Here is a 22164-nt window from a genome sequence, read left to right on the forward strand (position 1 = left end):
CCAGCCCAGTGAGAGTGAGCGGTGGAGGGAAGGGGGATGGACTAAGTGGTGGGCGGGGCCCCAAGGAAGGAGTGGGCGGGGCCCCAAGGAAGGGGCGGGGCAAGGGCCTCGGTTTTGTGGCATCAGGAAACTGGCAGCCACCCCCACGCTGACCCCACAGCACCCCACCGTCACATACCCAGGCAGCATCACACGCGCTCCCCGGCGTCCGCCGCACGCTCACCCCGCCGAAGAATCGAGCCCACGGTGAGGGTCACCCACCCGTCTCTCTCTCTCTTTCAGCCCCCCAATATCTCCTGCAGCCAGAGATACACTCACACACGTACACACTCCTTGCCGCACAATCCTACTGACACAATGGGCCCCCCACACACGCACACTCAGGTCCAGTAGTGCGCATCACAATCCCTCACAGACACACACACCCTGACACACTCCCAGGTGCACGCACATTGACACAATGCCTTCCATGTGTGCGCACACCCTGAGACAACCCCAGCTACGCACACACACGCACAATCCCAGCTACACACAGTGACACACTCCCAGGTGCACAAACGCACACACACACAACCTCAGCTACACACACCCTGACACAACCTCAGCTACACACACACACACACAACCTCAGCTACACACCTGACACAATCCCAGGCGCGCACACACCCCCTGACACAATCCCAGCTACACACACCCTGACACAATCCCAGCTACACACACACACACACACAACCTCAGCTACACACACCCTGACACAATCCCAGCCATACACACACACACACACCCTGACACAATCCCAGCTACACACACCCTGACACAATCCCAGGTGCACAAACACACATGCACAACCTCAGCTACACACACCCTGACACAATCCCAGCTACACACACACACACTGACACAATCCCAGCTACACACACCCTGACACAATCCCAGGTGCACAAACACACACGCACAACCTCAGCTACACACACCCTGACACAATCCCAGCTACACACACAATCCCAGCTACACACACACACACAACCTCAGCTACACACCCTGACACAATCCCAGCTACACACACACACCCTGACACAATCCCAGCTACACACACCCTGACACAATCCCAGGTGCACAAACACACACGCACAACCTCAGCTACACACACCCTGACACAATCCCAGCTACACACACACACACACAACCTCAGCTACACACACCCTGACACAATCCCAGCTACACACACACAACCTCAGCTACACACACCTGGACACAATCCCAGCTACACACACCCGGACACAATCCCAGGTGCACACACACACACGCACCCCCTGCACCACAATCCCATAAACACTCACACACACATTCACACCAACACTATCCCCCCCACACCAACACAATCCCAGGTATGCGCACACCTCATAACACAATCCCTCCTGCACACACACACACACACAACTCAATATTAGACACCCACCCTGACCCACTCCCACACGCAGAAGGTGCATAGATCCCCCCTTCAGGGCCCACAACACCCACCAGAGGTAGCACCCGCTCGAGTCGTCTCTGGGGGCACCTGTCCCTGTATGACCCCATGTCCCCATGATCTAGAACCAAGAGGTGCTTATCATGGTACTGTACAAAGCCCCAAAGACAGGGGGGTCCCCCTCCCTGGTCTCTCCAGCCACAGGATTAGCACAGGCAACCTATGAATCCATCACCAAAGGAGCCACTCCAACTGACTCAGAGATACCCAAAATCCATTTAAGGGAGGCAAAACTACCCCTTGGGTTAGCACCGCTCACCATCACCCCCTTCCCCCCCTACTTAATTAACTAAACTAATCTAAATTGACTCCACATGGTCGCTTAAAGGGGGCCAGCTAATTAGACCTGTTTTGTTAACTGGCTACATCAATTCATTCATGAAAGGGTTTGTCTACATGGGAAATTAATCCGGATTAATGGAAAGTGGGAAATTAATTCAGATTAACAGGAAAACAGGTATTTAATCCCGAAGAAAGGACATTAGAAATTTACTGTGGATTAATGGAAGATGGGAATTTAATCCAAATTATGAGATGGTGGGAATTGAATCTTGATTAAGAGAAAGTGGGAGATGAATCAGATTAAATGATTGTGGGGATTTAATCCGGATTATCAAATGGTGGGAACTGAGACCTAACTATCAGAGGGTGGGAACTGAATCCATATGAATGGAAAGTGGGAATTGAATCCAGATTAACTGATTGTGGGGATTTAATCCACATTATCAAATGGTGAGAACTGAGACCTAACTATCAGAGGGTGGGAACTGAATCCATATGAATGAAAGGTGGGAATTGACTCCAGATTAACAGAAAGTGGGAGATGAATCCAGATTAACTGATTGTGGGGATTTAATCTGGATTACCAAACGGTGGGAACTGAGACCTAACTATCAGAGGGTGGAAACTGAATCCAACAGAACGGAAGGTGGGAATTGAATCTGAATGTTCAGAATGTGAGAACTGAATCCAGATTAAAGGAAGGTTGCGATTTAATTCTGATTAATTGAAAGTGTGGATTGAATCCAGATCAATAACAGGTGATTTAACCCAGATTGACAGAAAGTGAGAAAATAATATGGATTATCAGAAAGTGTGATTTTAATCTGGATTAAGATCCAGCCATGTGAACAACACTCCCATGAATTTGGATTAGTATAATTCACTTCCAAAGCAGACCAATCCCAATTTTTACCCCAGATCCCTAAATGGCCCCCTCAAGGATTGAACTCACAACCCTGGGTTTAGCAGGCCAATGCTCAAACCACCGAGCTATCCCTCCCCCCCTTGTCGTAAACCATCGAGGGAAATACAACCTAGATGGAGCTACTAGAAGGTGGGTGCAGAACTGGTTGGAAAACTGTTCCCAGAGAGGAGTTAGCAGCAGTTCACAGTGGTGCTGGAAGAGTATAACAAGTGGGGTCCCGCAGGAATCGGTTCTGGTTCTGTTCAATATCTTCATCAGTGAGTTAGTTAATGGCATAAAGAGGGCACTTATAAAGCGTGCGGACGATACCCAGCTGGGAGGGGTTGCAAGTGCTTTGGAGGACAGGATTAAAATGCAAAATGATCTGGACAAACTGGAGAAATGGTCTGAAGTAAATCGGATGAAATTCAATAAGGACAAATGCAAAATACTCTACTTAGGAAGGAACAATCAGCTGCAGACATACAAACTGGGCAATGACTGCCTAGGAAGGACTACTGCGGAAAGGGATCTGGGGGTCATAGTGGACCACAAGCTAAGTATGAATCAGTGGAGTAACCCTGTTGCAAAAAAAGCGAACGTCATTCTGGGCTGTTTTAGCAGGAGCATCGTAAGCCAGACACAAGAAGTCTCTGCTCCTTGAAGTCTTTAAACCACGATTTGAGGACTTCAATAGCTCAGACATAGGTGAGAGGTTTTTCGCAGGAGTGGTGGGTGAGATTCTGTGGCCTGGTCCCTTCTGACCTAAATATCTATGAAAAAGTAATTTTAAGGCCCGGCTCGACAAAGACAGTTACGCGGAGGAGGGAGCAATTCATTTCGGATTGAAAATGAAACGACTCTAAACTTCTGGTGAATCAAGAAGTTTGGGGGGTGCGGGGGGTGGGGGGAGAATCGATTGCGTCCAACGTTTCGCTTCCGAGCCTTTTAAAATTTTTCGCACGGTTTTATGCACTGCAAACGGAAGGATCTTGTAGCGGGGCGGGGGGGAAGTACGCGAAAACCCTGAACATGGCACAAATGGCACGAACCCTTCTGGTCTTTGCAGAGCGTTGGGCAGAAGTTTGGGGTTCGGTGTAGCTGAAGTATACTTTTGCCGATTTTGTAAAATGAATGTAGTTACTGGATTTTTTTTGCAGACTTGTTCATTTATTTATGGTATCTGTACTTTATTTCACACCTGGCAGCTGTTAGTTTGCCGAAGGGTCATTTTATGCGTGCAATGGTTGGCAGATGTATTCATTCATTCTTGCCAGTATTTTAGCTACGTAGCGCTTTTACGTCTGCAGAGATGGTTTCTCTTTAGTTTTGCAGAATCATAGAGTATCAGGGTTGGAAGGGCCCTCGGGAGGTCATCTAGTCCAACCCCCTGCTCAAAGCAGGACCGATCCCCAATTTTTACCCCAGATCCCTAAATGCCCCCTCAAGGATTGAACTCACAACCCTGGGTTTAGTAGGCCAAAGCTCAAACCACTGAGCTATCCCTCCCCCCATGTTTTATTTACGGTCTTATTTCGCTTGGGCAGACATTTATTTCTCCCATTGTATTTTTGCAGCTTTTTTAAAATTTATTTTACTGATTTCATGCTCCTTTCACAGTTTTTTTTGTTGCGTTTTTGTGGGTGTGTGTGCAGAATGCATTTGTTTTAATTTTGCAGGTTCATTTGCTTGTTTCATTGTATTCTTGCAGATTAATTTTTTAGGCATTAGCTCTTGTTTATTTTACTTTTTGCAGATTCTTCATTTCTTTTCTTCATTTTAAGTTTGCATTTATTCTGCAGATTTTTAAAAGAAGGCTTTATTTTGGCAGGGTATTTTTATTATTTTCCCTTTTGCAGATTCTGCCCCCCCAGAATTTGTGTGTACGGTTGGTTTGTTGTCTTTTGGGTGGTTTTTTTCCATCCAAAACAATTCAGCAAAATCTAGGAAGGGACATGATCATTCCCCTCTATTCGGCACTGGTGAGGCCTCATCTGGAGTACGGTGTCCAGTTTGGGGCCCCCACTAGAGAAGGGATGTGGAAAAATTGGAGAGCAACGAAAATGATCTGGGGCACATGACTTATGAGGAGAGGCCGAGGGAACGGGGGTTATTTAGTCTGCGGAAGAGAAGAGGGAGGGGGGATTTGATCGCAGCCTTCAACTACCTGAAGGGGGTTCCAAAGAGGAGGGAGCTCGGCTGGTCTCAGTGGTGGCAGATGACAGAACAAGGAGTAATGGTCTCACGTTGCCATGGGGGGTCTTGGTTGGATATTAGGAAACACTATTTCACCAGAAGGATGGTGAATCACTGGAATGGGTTCCCTAGGGAGGTGGTGGAATGTCCTTCAGATGTTTTTAAGGCCAATGACAAAGCCCTGGCTGGGTTGATTTCATGGGGGTTGGTCCTGCTTTGAGCAGAGGGTTGGATGAGATACCTCCTGAGGTCCCTTCCAACCGTGAGATTCTATGAATTAAGTTTCCAGTCAAAATTCGGTTGAGTTGCAAGGGTCATGGTGGATTTGCCATCACAGGCAGGTTTTAAATCAAGAGTGAATGGTTTCCTAAAAGTTCTGTTTGAGGTATGAATTCATGGACGTTTTCCTGTGCTATCCAGGAGGGCTGCCTTGATCAGAAAAGTCCATGGAATCGATGACTCAATAAATCGATTTGCATTTCCCCCCCATGCAAAAGTTTAATTTCATTTCTTCCCACCTCCATGCAGGTCCCATTTCAACATTTCCAAGGGGATGGAATCTAATATTGCAGAGCGAACAACCGATTCTTTTCCCCCAATGGTTTGTTGGTGCGATTCCTCCTTCGGGCGACTACTGAAGTTTCACTGTGTAGTAACTAGACCCTGCACGTCTCAACCACACGTGAACTCGCTGCTTGCTGGGGGAAACCATCTTATTCTGTCAAAACTCCCCAGGCAGACGCTCCCTCCTGAAATCACAATTTTATGTTGCTAGAATTCCTCCGCTTTGGAAGTGAAGCAAACGAATGGGTTAATCCAGATTAATTTCCTCCATGTAGACAAAATTGTGGTTCTTCATGGAAATGACCTTTGCCTTCCAATGTCTAATTTGTGGCATTAGAATCGAATTGGTCATAGATTCTTTGCGTCCTAGATTTTAAGGCCAGAGAGATCAATAGAGATAACTGCGTCAAACTCTGGACTGAGGATCTGGGCAAAATCATCTCACCTGTGTTCATAGAATCATAGAATATCAGGGTTGGAAGGGACCTCAGGAGGTCATCTAGTCCAACCCCCTGCTCAAAGCAGGACCAATCCCCAACTAAATCTACACAGGAGGTCAGAGTAACAGACTAATGATCTGTTGTACTCCGGATATCTATGTATCTATGAACATCTGGAGGAAATCCCATTCCTGTAACTTTCCATCCAACTTCTCCAGTGGAATAAAGTAACTGAAGTGGTGGGAAAATGTTTCTTTTTCCCCCCCCCAAAATTTCTCCCACTTTTGTGCCTTTAATCCCACAGAAAAGTACGGGTTAGAGATCACAGCAAAATGGGGATTTAAATCCACATTTGGGGAACAAAAAACACCCGGACGAAAGTGTTGGCTTTTTTGGAAACCCCCCGCAAAGAAATATGTGGAAAATGTTTTCTGGGTTTTTTCGCTCTGGAAAAAAACTTATTTCTGGTGAAATGGAAAAAATATTTACCTTGGGGAAAATTTTGATAATTCCTCTGCCAGAAGGGAGTCTCAGCTCTTAACACATACACACCAATTGGAAGAGGTCGGTAAATAAATATTATGAACCCACTACTCCCCACGGGTGACTCCCAGCTCCCCCCTGCTCTAACCCACTAGACCCCACTCCCCTCCCAGAGCTGGGGAGAGAACCCAGGCATCCTGGTTCCCAGCCTCCCCTGCTCTAACCCACTACTCCCCTCAGGTCAGAGATTCAAAAGCTGAAAGATGCAAACGCTGAACAATGGAAGGAGGCCCTGTCTTTGCCCTATTTGCTTCGTGAATCTCCATTCTTGCAGACGGGAAAGCAGGATGTCAAAGCAAGTAGGCCAGGAATACTTAGAGAACCCCCGAGCAAACCTGGCATCTAGAACACCCTGAAAATTGACACCGTTGCGTTTGTGATGACCTTCACATTCACAAAAGTTTCCAGAGCAGCATTTAGATGCAACAGAAGCCATCTCTGCCGTATACAACAAGCCCAGAAGCCCTATGAGCTAATCGAATCGAGTTCAGAAGCCCAACCCCATAAGCTAATGGTTACTTCGAGATCAGGTAGACTCATGGAAGATCAGGGTTGGCAGGGACCTCAGGAGGTATCTAGTCCAACCCCCTGTTCAAAGCAAGACCAACCCCAACTAAATCATCCCAGCCAGGGCTTTGTCAAGCTGGGCCTTAAAAACCTCTAAGGACGGAGATTCCACCACCTCCCTAGGGAACCATTCCAGGGCTCATTTCTGAAAGTCCCCAAATGGTTTTTGGAATAAGTGGCTCCAACCAGAGTCAAAACTCTGGGTCCACTTGGCAGCTAACGGCCGCTCTCCTGGCAGAAATCTTAGCAATATTAGCAACAAGAGAATGCAATAATAAACAGGCAGGCCCATAAGTGAATAGATTGCAAGAATTTTTAGTGGAACAAAACACGAATACAACCGGGAACGATCAGAAATAGAACGCGCCACCAAGTCTTTTCGATAATCGATAGCATACCTAAGGAGATGGTGGAATCTCCATCCTTAGAGGTTTTTAAGGCCCGGCTTGACGAAGCCCTGGCTGGGATGTTTTAGTTGGGGTTGGTCCTGCTTTGAGCAGGGGGTTGGACTAGATGACCTCCTGAGGTCCCTTCCAAGCTCGATGATTCTGTGATATCAATGCTCAGAGATTGCAAGAGTATTAATTGACGAGGAATCGGCTGTGAGGATAAACTGACTACAATAACCATAACATGCAGCAGAAGGCACCGATAATGACGAAAGCTAATCAGTTCAGTGAAAAATGAACGCAACCTTATCAATGATAAGTGGCGGAATGCGATCATGAATAGGACTGCTATGTAATAAAAACAGAATGCAATAAATGATCACCAATATTATGTAATTGCAAATATTGATCATAAAAAGCAGGGGGTAACGGAATGCATTAATATCAGTAATGAGAGCAGGATGTAATCATCAGCGTGAATGCTAATAAACGGCAAGACTGTAAAATATCATAAAAGGAGAGTACAATCAGAATCGTAGGACTGGAAGGGACCTCTCGAGGTCATCTAGTCCAGTCTCCTGCACTGAGACAGGACCAAGTATTATCTAAACCATCCCTGACGGGTGTTTGTCTAACCTGCTCTTAAAAATCTCCAACGACAGAGATCCCACAACCTCCTGGGCGATTTATTCCAGCGCTTAACCACCCTGATGGGACATTTTTCCTAATGCCCAACCTAAACCACCCTGGCTGCAATTTAAGCCCATTGCTTCTTGTCCTATCCTCAGACATTAAAGAGAACAACGTCCCTCCCTCCTCCTCATAACAACCTTTTACGGACTTGAAAATGCGATCACGTCCCCCTCTCAGGCTTCTCTTCTCCAGACTAAACAAACCCAAGTTTTTCAATCTTCCCTCGTCGCACACGTTTTCTAGAACTTTCATCGTTTTTGTTGCTCTTCTCTGGACTTTCTCCAGTTTGTCCACCTCTGTCCCGAAATGTGGTGCCCAGAACGGGACACAAGACTCCAGCTGAGGCCTAACCCACGCGGATTAGAGCGGAATAAATTATCATAAAAGAGAATAGAATCATAGAATCTCAGGGTTGGAAGGGACCTCAGGAGGTCATCTAGTCCAACCCCCTGCTCAAAGAGGGAGCAACCCCAACTAAATCATAAACTAAACTAAATAATAAATATTGATAGTAAATAACAGGATGCAATAATCAATATGAATGTTAATAAGAGATTGCAAGACTTAAATATAAGGAAACTGAATGCAATAATAAATATTATTATTTATTTGGGGGGGACGGATAGCTCAGTGGTTTGAGCTTTGGCCTGCTAAACCCAGGGTTGTGAGTTCAATCCTTGAGGGGGCCATTTAGCAATCTGGGGCAAAAATTGGGGATTGGTCCTGCTTTGAGCAGGGGGTTGGACTAGATGACCTCCTGAGGTCCCTTCCAACCCTGATATTCTATGTTTCTATATGAACGCAAATAAATTATAGATTGAAAGAATACTAAATGCGCTAATGCAATAGTAAATACATGATAATAGAATGCCCTGAGAGATATTATTGATAATTAATAGCAGAATGCACTTATAAATATTAACGAGGAGAGGGAAGAAAGCTAGGTGAAATATGTTGGCTTAACTTCTTTCCGCTAAAAACACAGACGTAGCAACGCTGAAACGTTTTGAAAATTCCCCTCGGCATCGCTGGATGGTCCCAGAAAGAAAAGCCCACTGATTCCCAGGGAGTCGAAACTTTTCCACTTCAAGTTCTTTTCCGTTCAAGTGTTTTAACCGCCATTTAAAAATTAAATGAAGAGCCACTTGCGATCGAATCGCTTTGGCCCAAACAAATCCAAAACCCGCTTTGCGAGCTGCTGAAAATGGAGAGGCATTTGGTGACTTTTCAGAATTTGCACCAAACCCCCAAAACCCTTTGTTTGCCTGATTCCGGAGGAGAATATAGGGCTGGAAGAGACCCTGAGGCCTGTTCCTGCTATCGCTGTCATCTCATCCCGCAAATAACCTGATCAAATTCCATCTTCAAACTATTTTGTCCGGCTATCGGAACGCTTTAACGCAGGGGCTCTCAACCGGGTTACGCGCCCCCCGGGAATACGCAGAGGTCTTCCAGTGGTTACGTCAATTCCTCTAGCGATTTGCCTAGTTTTACACCAGGCTATGCAAAAACCACCAGTGAAGTCGGTACAAACTAAAATTTCACACCGTGACTTGTTTACACGGCTCTGTGGACACCACACTGAACTGTATGGACAATATTTACCTTCCAGCGGATGTATTTTATTATATGGTTAAAAATGAGAAAGTCGGCAATTTTTCAGTCGTGGTGTGCTGTGTATTTTTAGGTCTGATTTTGTAGGCGCGTGGTTTTTAAGGGAGGCGAAACTTGGGCGTACGCAAGGCAAATCAGCCTCCTGAAAGGGGTACTGTCGTCGGGGAAAGGTGAGACCCACCAGACCCTCCCTTCTGGGATGTTTAGAAACTTTCTTCTCACTTCCAGCCTCATTGATATCAAGCCCGTTTATGCCCATTCTGCTATTACCAATCGTGAATATTCATAGAATCATAGAATCATAGACTATCAGGGTTGGAAGGGACCTCAGGAGTTATCTAGTCCAACCCCCTGCTCAAAGCAGGACCGATCCCCAATTAAATCATCCCAGCCAGGGCTTTGTCAAGCCTGACCTTAAAAACTTCTAAGGAAGGAGCTTCCACCACCTCCCTAGGTAACGCATTCCAATGTTTCACCACTCTCCTAGTGAAAAAGTTTTTCCTAATATCCAATCTAAATCTCCCCCTCTGCAACGTGAGACCATTACTCCTTGTTCTGTCATCTGCTACCACTGAGAACATTAACGACAACCATAAATATTATTGATCATAAAAAGCACCAAGGAACAGGCAGTATCCCTTCGAATATGGCGGTGAATGCTCTAATCAATGTGAAAGCTAATAAACAGAATGCATGACTAAATATGCTGAACGATCAACCAGAGAATGAAACAGTACTAACGAGCAGAAGGCAAATCACAGTGCTACATTGAAGGCCATAATAATCGATCATTGGCTTCAATCGCAGAAGCCAATAATCAATAGCGTTCATGATATGAAACAGACCAGTAATGATTGCTGCTAAGGAGACGAATGCAATCGTACGAATACTAGGAGAATGAAATAATGAATATTATTTATTATCCATAGGCAAATGAGAGTACATAGCAGAATGTATCAATGATTAATTACGGTAAATAAGTGATCATACAAAGCAGACTGCAATTATTATTAATTATAACAAAGAGAAGGTGGTAATGTTCATAAATAGCAGAATGTAATCCTTATCAGTTGGAATAATCGGAAAGCAATCATCATTATTGATCAATAGCCGCATGTACTAAAATATTATCAGTTAACAGATAGCTGAATGCAATCAATCATTATTCATTCGAACCAACAGACGGCTCTAATCATTATTGGTGATAACGAGCAGAAAATATTATCAATACCAAATAACCGAATGCAATCTTTATTATAAACAGAAGGGAATGATAGGTCTTAATTATACTCAATAAGCTCTAATAATTATGGACAGCGGAATTCGGTGAAACGTTATCCGTAAGAAATAACCAAACACACAAATTATTATAAAGAGAAGGGAATAAGTATTAATTATAATAAATAGGGTCTAATCATAATTGATAGGAACTAGCTGTGGGTCTCAAACTTTTGTACTGGCGACCGGTTTCACACAGCAAGCCTCTGAGCACAACTCCCCCTTATAAATTAAAAACACTTTTTAAATTTCAGAGTAACAGCCGTGTTAGTCTGTATTCGCAAAAAGAAAAGGAGGACTTGTGGCACCTTAGAGACTAACCAATTTATTTGAGCATGAGCTTTCGTGAGCTACAGCTCACTTCATCGGATGCATACCGTGGAAACTGCAGCAGACTTTATATATACACAGAGAATATGAAACAATACCTCCTCCCACCCCACTGTCCTGCTGGTAATAGCTTATCTAAAGTGATCATCAAGTTGGGCCATTTCCAGCATAAATCCAGGTTTTCTCACCCTCCACCCCCCCACACACAAATTCACTCTCCTGCTGGTAATAGCCCATCCAAAGTGACAACTCTTTACACAATGTGCATGATAATAAAGTTGGGCCATTTCCTGCACAAATCCAGGTTCTCTCACCCCCTCACCCCCCTCCCAAAAACCACACACACAAACTCACTATCCTGCTGGTAATAGCTCATCCAAAGTGACCATTCTCCCTACAGGTTTCAGAGGAACAGCCGGGTTAGTCTGTATTCGCAAAAAGAAAAGGAGGACTTGTGGCACCTTAGAGACTAATAAATTGGTTAGTCTCTAAGGTGCCACAAGTCCTCCTTTTCATTCTCCCTACAATGTGCATAATTAAGGTGGGCCATTTCCAGCACAAATCCAGGTTTTCTCACATCCGCCCCCCACCCCCATACACACACAAACTCACTCTCCTGCTGGTAATAGCTCATCCAAACTGACCACTCTCCAAGTTTAAATCCAAGTTAAACCAGAGCATCTGGGGGGGGGGTAGGAAAAAACAAGAGGAAACAGGCTACCTTGCATAATGACTTAGCCACTCCCAGTCTCTATTTAGAGACTAATAGAGTCTCCCAGTCTCTATTTAGAGACTAATAGCAAGTCTCTAACAAGTATTAATAACAAGTATTAATTATCATAAATAAGCTCTGATAATTACTGATAATAACTAGCAGAATTCGGGAAAACATTATCCATAAGAAATAACTGAACGCAATATTAAGTATTGGTTATCATAAACCAACTATAAGAAATTATTGATAACAACTAGCGGAATACGGTAAAATGTTATTCGTAACAAATAACCGAATGCACAAATCATCATAAAGAGAAGGGGATCATAAGTATTAATTGTAATAAATAAGCTCTGATAATTATTGGTAATAACTAGCGGAATTCGGTAAAACATTATCCACAAGAAATAACCGAATGCACAAATTATCAAAAGGAGAAGGGGATAAGTATTAATTATCATAAATAGGTTCTGATAATTACTGATAATAACTAGCAGAATTCGGGAAAACTTTACCCGTAAGAAATAACTGAACACAATATTAAGTATTAGTTATCATAAACCAACTATAAGAAATTATTGATAACACCTAGTGGAATACGGTAAAACGTTATTCGTAAGAAATAACCAAATGCACAAATTATCATAAAGAGAAGGGGATCATAAGTATTAATTATAATAAATAGGCTCTGATAATTACTGATAATAACTAGCGGAATTCGGTAAAACGTTATGCATAAGAAATAACCGAATGCACAAATCATCATAAAGAGAAGGGGATCATAAGTATTAATTATAATAAATAGGCTCTGATAATTATTGGTAATAACTAGCGGAATTCGGTAAAACGTTATCCATAAGAAATAACCGGCCGGCGCGAGAAGGCCACAAGGAATGGGGCCTTCGTTCAGCCGACTCCCCCGGCGCCATCGGGCATGAACGCAGAGCTGTGGGCCTGGCTAGGGATCGGCGCAAACCGCCCGGTCCCCAGTGGGTCAGGCGGGATCGGGGGCGGGTCCAGGAGAGGGTGACCGGATACAAGGGTGAAGAATCGGGTCCCGGTGGGTGTCAATAGGCGCCTAGATAAGACAAAGCCCCCAGCAGCGGGACGGGCCCCATATTATGGATGTCTAGTTGCCCTAATTCAGTAGGGTGCCAATAGGGGGCGCTGCAAAGGATTCTGGGAGCCAAAGGGGCAGGGCAACAGGTGGAGGGGTTGGGGTGAGCTGAGCACAGTCTTGCCCCCCCGAAGAAATCTGCCCCCCCCCGATATTGACCGATGAAATGCAATGACTGCCAGCCCTCCAATACAGACCCACACAGTATATCGACTGCCCCTCTGGGCCGGGGGGTCCCATGAGCTGGGACATGGGGGGGGGTCTTGGGGCTGGGGGCTGCCCAGAGCTGGGGTTTTGAGGGGTGGGTGTCCCCGGGGACCTGGGATATAATGCAAGGCCTAGAGGTCTCTGGGGGGAAATGGGGGGAATCTGGTGGGGGGGAGGGGGCGCTGGGATACAGCAGAGTCACTGGAGGTAGAGTGGGGGATAGTGTGGGACAGTGGGGTGTCCCGGGGATCACAGATACAGTGGGGGGACACAGGGGACGGGACACAGCTGGGGGAACATGGGGGGGTCATGGATATAGCGGGGGGGGCACAGAGAGGCCGGGGCGGGGACAGGGTACAGTAGGGATGATACAAAGGGGCAAGACACAGCAGGGGGGACACAGTGGGCGGAACAAAGCGGGGGGCCACGGGGGGGCCGGATAAAGCGGGGGGAGCCAGGGGGTCAGGGACACAGCAGAGAGGACATGGGGGGCTCAGGGGGCCCGGGATACAGCAGGGGGGTCATGGGGGAGCTCAGGGGGCCCGGGATGCAGCCGGGGGGAGCTGGGGGGGCAGGACACAGCAGGGGGGACACAAGGGGGCCGGGACACAGCAGAGGGGAGCCGGGGGGATACAGCAGGGGGGAGCTGGGGGGCCTCAGGGGGGTGGAATACAGCAGGGGGGACACGAGAAGGCGGGATACAGCAGGAGGGAGCCAGGGAGCTCGGGGGGTGGGGTGGGATACATCAAGGGGGACACAGGGGGAGCAAGGGGGAGCTGGGGGGAAGATACAGCGGGGGGGCTCAGGGGGCAGGATACAATGGGGGGCACGGGGGGGCAGGACACAGCAGGGGGGACATGGGGGCTCGGGGGGCGGGATACAGCAGGGGGACAAGAGGGGCACCGGATACAGCAGAGGGGAGCCGGGGGTGGCGGGATACAGCGGGGGAGCCAGGGGGACTCGGGGGGGGGGGCAGGACACAGCAGGGGGGACACGGGAGAGGCTCGGGGGGTGGGTTAAAGCAGAGGGGGAACCGGGAGGGCTCAGGGGGGTGGTGGGTTACAGCAGGGGGGAACCAGGGAGGCTCAGAGGGGGTGGGATACAGCAGGGGGAACATGGGGGGGCAGGACACAGCAGGGGGACACGGGGGGGCTCAGGGGGTGGGTTAAAGCAGAGGGGGAACCGGGGGGGCTCAGTGGGGGTGGATTACAGAAGGGGGGAACCGGGGAGGCTCGGGGGGGTGGGATACAGCAGGGGGACAAGAGGGGGGCAGGATACAGCAGAGGGGAGCCGGGGGGGCTCGGGGGGGCGGGATACAGCAGGGGGGACATGGGGGCTCGGGGGGGCGGGATACAGCAGGGGGACAAGAAGGGGGCCGGATACAGCAGAGGGGAGCCGGGGGGGCTCGGGGGGGCGGGATACAGCAGGGGGGACATGGGGGCTCGGGGGGGCGGGATACAGCAGGGGGACAAGAAGGGGGCCGGATACAGCAGAGGGGAGCCGGGGGGGCTCGGGGGGTGGGATACAGCAGGGGGACATGGGGACACAGCAGGGGGGACACGGGGGGGTGGGATACAGCAGGGGGAACATGGGGGGGCAGGACACAGCGGGGGGACACGGGGGGGGGGCTCGGGGGGTGGGTTAAAGCAGAGGGGGAACCGGGGGGGCTCAGTGGGGGTGGATTACAGAAGGGGGGAACCGGGGGGGTGGGATACAGCAGGGGGACAAGAGGGGGGCCGGACACAGCAGAGGGGAGCCGGGGAGGCTCGGGGGAGGCAGGATACAGCAGGGGGACAAGACGGGGGCCGGATACAGCAGAGGGGAGCCGGGGGGACTCGGGGGGGGGCGGGATACAGCAGGGGGGACACGGGGGGGGTTACAGCAGGAGGGAGCCGGGGGCGGGGGGGGCTGAAACGCCGCAGTCACGTCCCGTTGCTGGGTTTTCCTCGCCCGGCCCCGCCCCGCTGCAAACCCGGGACACCCCCCCCCCCAGCAGCACCCCCCCCAACACCCGCAGAGCCCCCCCCCACAAAATAACACCCAGTCCCGGCGGCGGCGAGGGGGGGGGGAATCTGCTCGTGCAACCCCGGATGCTGTGTCCCCCCCCCCAAAAAAAACCCTGTTGCCATGACAAATGCAGGGGGATGGAGCTGGGGGGGGCTGAGATCTGGGGGGGGAAGAGATGCCACCTACCACACAGAGACACATGGATGACAGCTTGGTCCGGCCCTTCATGAGCGCGGCTGGGGGGCGGGGGGAGGGGGCGGGGGGGGCGATCGGCGTGGGGGGGGGCCGCCGGCGTGTGAGGGGGGGGGTGGCCGGTCACGACAGCTGGAGGGAAGCGTGAAAAGGCGGAGGGGGGGCGGAGGGGGAGGGAGGTGCGGGGGGGGGTTGCGGCGCACACGCGTGTGTTTCACATAGTGGCCCCCCCGCGCACACACACCAGGCTGCCCCAGCCCCTCCCAACAGGGGGCACTGTGGGGGGGGGGGGAGGAGGGATTGTGGGGGGGGGGACTCCCTGGTCGGTGGCATCTTGTTGGGGGGGTTCTGGGGGGCTTGTCAGGGGAAGACGGGGGGTCTATGGGGTGGGTGAGGGAGCACTCTGAGATAGCGCGTTCTCATAAGGGGGGTGTGGGGACTGGGGAAGGGCCTCCATCGTGTTGGGGGGGAGGAGCTCTGGGGGTCTCTAAGGGCTGGGGGGGCTGGGGAAGGGCATCGGGGGGCAGTGACTGGGGTCTCTGGGGATGGAGGGCAGGGGTCAGGGGATCTGCAGGGCTCGGGGAAGGGAGTTTGGGGAGCAGGGGATCTGGGGGACCCAGAGGGGGGAGTTTGGGGGCAGGGGATCTGGCCTCAGGGGATCTGGGAGGCCCAGGGGAGGGAGTTTGGGGAGCAGGGCACCTGGGGGTCTCAGGGGAGGGAGGTCAGGGGTCAGGCAATCTGGGGGGGCTCAGGGGAAGGAGTTTTGGGGCAGGGGACCTGGGGGGCCCAGGGGAGGGAGGTCAGGGGTCAGGCAATCTGGGGGGCTCAGGGGAAGGAGTTTTGGGGCAGGGGACCTGGGGGGCCCAGGGGAGGGAGGTCAGGCAATCTGTGGGGCTCAGGGGAGGGAGTTTGGGCAGCAGGGGACCTGAGGGACTGGGGGGATGGAGGTCAGGGGTCAGGCAATCTGGGGGGCTCAGGGGAGGGAGTTTGGGGAGCAGGGGATCTGGCAGCAGGGGATTTGGGGGGCTCAGGGGAGGGGATTTGGGGAACAGAGGATGTGGGGGGGCCAGGGGAGGTAGTTTGGGGAGTAGGGGACGAGGGGGGCTGAGGGGATGGAGGTCAGGGGTCAGGCAATCTGGGGGTCTCAGGGGAGGGAGTCCCAGGGGCAGGGATTGAGGGAGGGGTCTCCTATGGGGCGGGATCCATCTCTCTCCCCTGCCCCCCACGCCTCCTCCATCCCTGCCTCACCATCTGCCGGTCGCTTAGCAACCGAGCCATGGGGGCCCTGGGGTTGTCATGGTGACGGGCTCCAGAGCCCTGGAGATGGGGGGCTGCGGGGGGGGGGTGAGCATAGGTGGGGCTGGAGATCGGGGGGGGGAAACGGGGAGTAGGGAGAAGGGAGGGGGACATACTGACCGGGGGAGGGGCAGGTGGGAAGGAGAGAAGGGAGATGGGGGTTACAGGGGGGTGAATTGTGGCTAAGGGAAAGGGAGAGCCAGACGCCCCGCCCCAGAGCTGGCCGCATCCAGGGCCGGGCAAGGGGTCCCTGGGTAACCACCCACCCACCCACGCCAGAGGTGGCCACATCTCGGCGCCGGGCAAAGAGTCCCCTGGTCACCGGCCGCCCCACCCCAGAGGTGGCTGCATCTCGGCGCCGGGCGAGGGGTCCCCATGTCACCAGCCGCCCCACCCCAGAGGTGGCTGCATCCAGCGCCGGCAAGGGGTCCCTGGGTAACCACCCACGCCAGAGGTGGCCGCATCTCGGCGCCGGGCAAAGAGTCCCCTGGTCACCGGCCGCCCTGCCCCAGAGGTGGCCGCATCTCGGCACCGGGCGAGGGGTCCCCGTGTCACCAGCCGCCCCACCCCAGAGGTGGCTGCATCCAGCGCCGGGCAAGGGGTCCCTGGGTAGCCACCCACCCACCCACCCACGCCAGAGGTGGCCGCATCTCGGCACCGGGCAAGGGGTCCCCATGTCACCAGCCGCCCCGCCCCAGAGGTGGCTGCATCCAGTGCCGGGCAAGGGGTCCCCTGGGTAACCACCCACCCACCCATGCCAGAGGTGGCCACATCTCGGCGCCGGGCGAAGGGTCCCCGGGTCACCCGCTGCCCCGCCCCAGAGGTGGCTGCATAGGTAGCTGCCAAGTAATGTCACTTGCAAATACTCACACCCACACACCCACCCCCACACCCCCAGTGCTGCTCGGCCTGGGCCCCGCTGGAGCCGAGTCGCTGAGCGGAGAATTGTTACTTTCCTTCGGCAAGTGCCTAAAACCACCCAACCGAGCTCAGGGCCCCCCTCGCGCCGGGCACAGGCTGGGGCAGCCCCCCACATCCCAGAGCTGGCAGGTGACCCACACCCGGGCAGTGCACCCACTCGTGGCCTAGTGGGCAGAGCTGGGGGCGGGGGGGCAGGGCTGGGCCGGCAGGGGGCTGCGGGTCGGGAGTGAGGGGCCCCGGCAGGGCTGGGGGGGGGCCCCCAGCGGCAGCTGCCCCTGGAGGTCTCTCCCCCTCTCATTGTGGGGCTCACAGTCACCCACTTCCGGTGCGTCACACGCTTGCTCCCACGCAGCCTCTCGTAGGGGGTGGGGGGAGCGTGTGACCGGGGAGTGAGAGAGAGAGAGAGAGAGACAACCCGACACACACACATCCTCACATTGACACACAGCCTGACACACACACACCCTCACATTGACACACAGAGACCCACAACCTCACATTGACACACAGCCTGACACACACACACCCCTCCATTGACACACAGAGACCCACAACCTCACATTGACACACAGCCTGACACACACACACCCTCACATTGACACACACAGAGACCCCACAACCTCACATTGACACACAGCCCGACACACACACATCCTCACATTGACACACACAGAGACCCTCACCTTGACACACCAGCCAGACACACCATACCCTCACATTGACACACACAGAGACCCTCACATTGACACACAGCCAGACACAGAAACACACACACACACACACCCTCACATTGACACACAGCCTGACACACAGACACCCTCACACCGACACACACAGACACCCTCACATTGACACACAGCCCAACACACACACACCCTCACACCGACACACACACACCCTCACACCAACACACAGACCGACACACACACATCCTCACACTGACACACAGCCAGACACAGAAACACACACACACACACCCTCACATTGACACACACCCAGACACACACAGCCTGACACACACACACACACACCCCACACACCCTCACATTGACACACACCCAGACACACACAGCCTCACATTGAGACCCACCCAGACACACACACCCTCACATTGACACACAATCTGACACACACACCCAGACACACACAGTCTGACACCCCCCCACACCCCCTCACATTGACACACACCCAACCTCTCACACAGTCACACATGGCTACACACCCAAACACACACAGAACTTCACCCCGATTCACCCACACAACCTCCCACTGACCTACACACACTCTCTGACACACGGACAGACACAGCTGGGTCGTCTCACACATACTCAGTGTCACCGCATCTCTCTCACACACGCGTGTGTTCGTGTGCATCACAAAATGGGGAAGAGATGGCCAGCCCTCTGTGGAGATAGAGGCGGTTCGGGACTATTTAGAAAAGCTGGACGTGCACAAGTCCATGGGGCCGGACGAGTTGCATCCGAGAGTGCTGAAGGAATTGGCGGCTGTGATTGCAGAGCCACTGGCCATTATCTTTGAAAACTCGTGGCGAACCGGGGAAGTCCCGGATGACTGGAAAAAGGCTAATGTAGTGCCAATCTTTAAAAAAGGGAAGAAGGAGGATCCTGGGAACTACAGGCCAGTCAGCCTCACCTCAGTCCCCGGAAAAATCATGGAGCAGGTCCTCAAAGAATCAATCCTGAAGCACTTACATGAGAGGAAAGTGATCAGGAACAGCCAGCATGGATTCACCAAGGGAAGGTCATGCCTGACTAATCTAATCGCCTTCTATGATGAGATTACTGGTTCTGTGGATGAAGGGAAAGCAGTGGATGTATTGTTTCTTGACTTTAGCAAAGCTTTTGACACGGTCTCCCATAGTATTCTTGTCAGCAAGTTAAGGAAGTATGGGCTGGATGGATGCACTATAAGGTGGGTAGAAAGCTGGCTAGATCGTCGGGCTCAACGGGGAGTGATCAATGGCTCCATGTCTAGTTGGCAGCCGGTGTCAAGTGGAGTGCCCCAGGGGTCGGTCCTGGGGCCGGTTTTGTTCAATATCTTCATAAATGATCTGGAGGATGGTGTGGATTGCACTCTCAGCAAATTTGCGGATGATACTAAACTGGGAGGAGAGGTAGATACGCTGGAGGGGAGGGATAGGATACAGAAGGACCTAGACCAATTGGAAGATTGGGCCAAAAGGAATCTGATGAGGTTCAATAAGGATAAGTGCAGAGTCCTGCACTTAGGATGGAAGAATCCAATGCACCGCTACAAACTAGGGACCGAATGGCGAGGCAGCAGTTCTGCGGAAAAGGACTAGGGGTGACAGTGGACGAGAAGCTGGATAGGAGTCAGCAGTGTACCCTTGTTGCCAGGAAGGCCAATGGCATTTTGGGATGTATAAGTAGGGGCATAGCGAGCAGATCGAGGGACGTGATCGTTCCCCTCTATTCGACATTGGTGAGGCCTCATCTGGAGTACTGTGTCCAGTTTTGGGCCCCACACTACAAGAAGGATGTGGATAAATTGGAGAGAGTCCAGCGAAGGGCAACAAAAATGATTAGGGGGCTGGAACACATGAGTTATGAGGAGAGGCTGAGGGAACTGGGATTGTTTAGTCTGCAGAAGAGAAGAACGAGGGGGGATTTGATAGCTGCTTTCAACTACCTGAAAGGGGGTTCCAAAGAGGATGGCTCTAGACTGTTCTCAGTGGTAGCAGATGACAGAACAAGGAGTAATGGTCTCAAGTTGCAGTGCGGGAGGTTTAGGTTGGATATTAGGAAAAACTTTTTCACTAGGAGGATGGGGAAGCACTGGAATGCGTTACCTAGGGAGGTGGTAGAATCTCCTTCCTTAGAGGTTTTTAAGGTCAGGCTTGACAAAGCCCTGGCTGGGATGATTTAACTGGGAATTGGTCCTGCTTCGAGCAGGGGGTGGGACTAGATGACCTTCTGGGGTCCCTTCCAACCCTGATATTCTATGATTCTATGTCAGACACTCCACACACACACACCACACCCCCACAACTCCCCCTCCCCGCCCCACACGCCCATCAGAAGTGGGTCAGAACTGTGCATTTAAACTTCAGAGCCAGACCCACAAATCTGCCCCACCCCAATGGGCACGTGGGACCGGGCCACAGAACCAGAACCAGGCCCCACATCAGAACTCCCACCGGAGTCCAAACCGGGCCCCCCGCCAGCAGAACCACCATCGAAATGAGACCCTGATCCTGAACCGGTACCAGAACCGGCCTGAGACCCAGAACCGGCTTCAGACCCAGAACCAAGACCAGAACTGGCCTGAGACCCAGAACCGGCAGGAGACCCAGAACCGAGACCAGAACCGGCCTGAGATCCAGAACCGAGACCAGAACCGGCTACAGACCCAGAACCAGCCTGAGACCCAGAACCGAGACCAGAGCCGGCATCAATCTCAGAACCGGCCTCAGACCCAGAACGGAGACCAGGACTTAAACCAGACCAGAACCTAATCCCGATGCCAGGACTGATCCCAGAGCCTGAAGCAGAACCAGAAGCTGATCCAGAATCAGAACCAGCACCTGTGTGAGAACCGGAACCATATCTAGAACCAGCAGGAGACCTTGACCCCGGACCCGAATCAGACCCAGAACCGGGATCTAACCCAGAGCCGCCGCCAGAGCAAAAACCCAAACCCCTATCGGCCCCAGACCTGAAACCCAGATCCAGCCCAAACCGCGGCTGAAGACCCCGATAACCTCTCACTGCCCCCACCCCACCCCTGAACTTCCCCCTCCCAGCACTAGGGGGCCCCCTCCAGGGCAGCTACATTGTGCGGGGGGGGGGTTTCCGCAGCACAGCCTGAGCCCCTCCCCTGCTGAACCCGCCCCCCCATAAATACGGGGTGGGTCAGTACAATGGCGCAGCCCTGGAACAAGGAATGAACATCCCCAGACCCTTGTCTTCAGGCCCCCCCCAGGCTCCTGGCTGAGCATATGGGGGGCCGGGGGGGAAACTGGGGGGGGGGGCCGGCGGGACACCATATGGTGCAGGGCCGGCGAGAAACCGCACGTGGCTGCGGGGAGCGAAAGAGGTCACACCGCAGCATCACACGGGGCTGGGGAATCTGCCCCCCCCCCCGCCAGCCGCGGGTGCCCCCGGTGTGCGCCCGCTCGTCCGTCCACCCCTACGCACCCCCCCATCCATCCCTCCATCCGTCCATCCCTACGCACCACCCATCCATCCCTCATCCGTCCATCTGTCCACCCCTACGCACCACCCATCCATCCATCCACATCCCTCCGTCCGTCCATCCACCTGGCCGCACGCCTCCATCCGTCCGTCCGCATCCCTCCGTCCGTCCGTCCACCCCTACGCACCCCCATCCATCCCTCCGT

The 22164-nt window shown here is 52.2% G+C and overlaps 1 protein-coding gene across 5 annotated transcripts in view; it reads right to left on the reverse strand.

Moving 5' to 3' along the window:
• The window catches only part of DLG4 (discs large MAGUK scaffold protein 4), a 97825-nt gene that overhangs the window by 60927 nt on the left and 14734 nt on the right, over positions 1 to 22164 (reverse strand). For 3 of the 5 annotated variants that reach the window (XM_078851002.1, XM_078850999.1, XM_078851000.1), the window contains exon 1: positions 15561 to 15625. The exons of the other annotated variants lie outside the window; for them this stretch is intronic. In XM_078851002.1, the coding sequence (XP_078707128.1) occupies positions 15561 to 15602 (42 nt within the window). In that variant the 5' untranslated portion in view covers positions 15603 to 15625. Of the gene's footprint in view, positions 1 to 15560; positions 15626 to 22164 lie in introns of those variants that run through there. 5 annotated transcript variants of the gene reach the window in all.

This window comes from Lepidochelys kempii, chromosome 28, assembly GCF_965140285.1.
Source record: "Lepidochelys kempii isolate rLepKem1 chromosome 28, rLepKem1.hap1, whole genome shotgun sequence".
Lineage (NCBI taxonomy): Eukaryota > Metazoa > Chordata > Testudines > Cheloniidae > Lepidochelys > Lepidochelys kempii.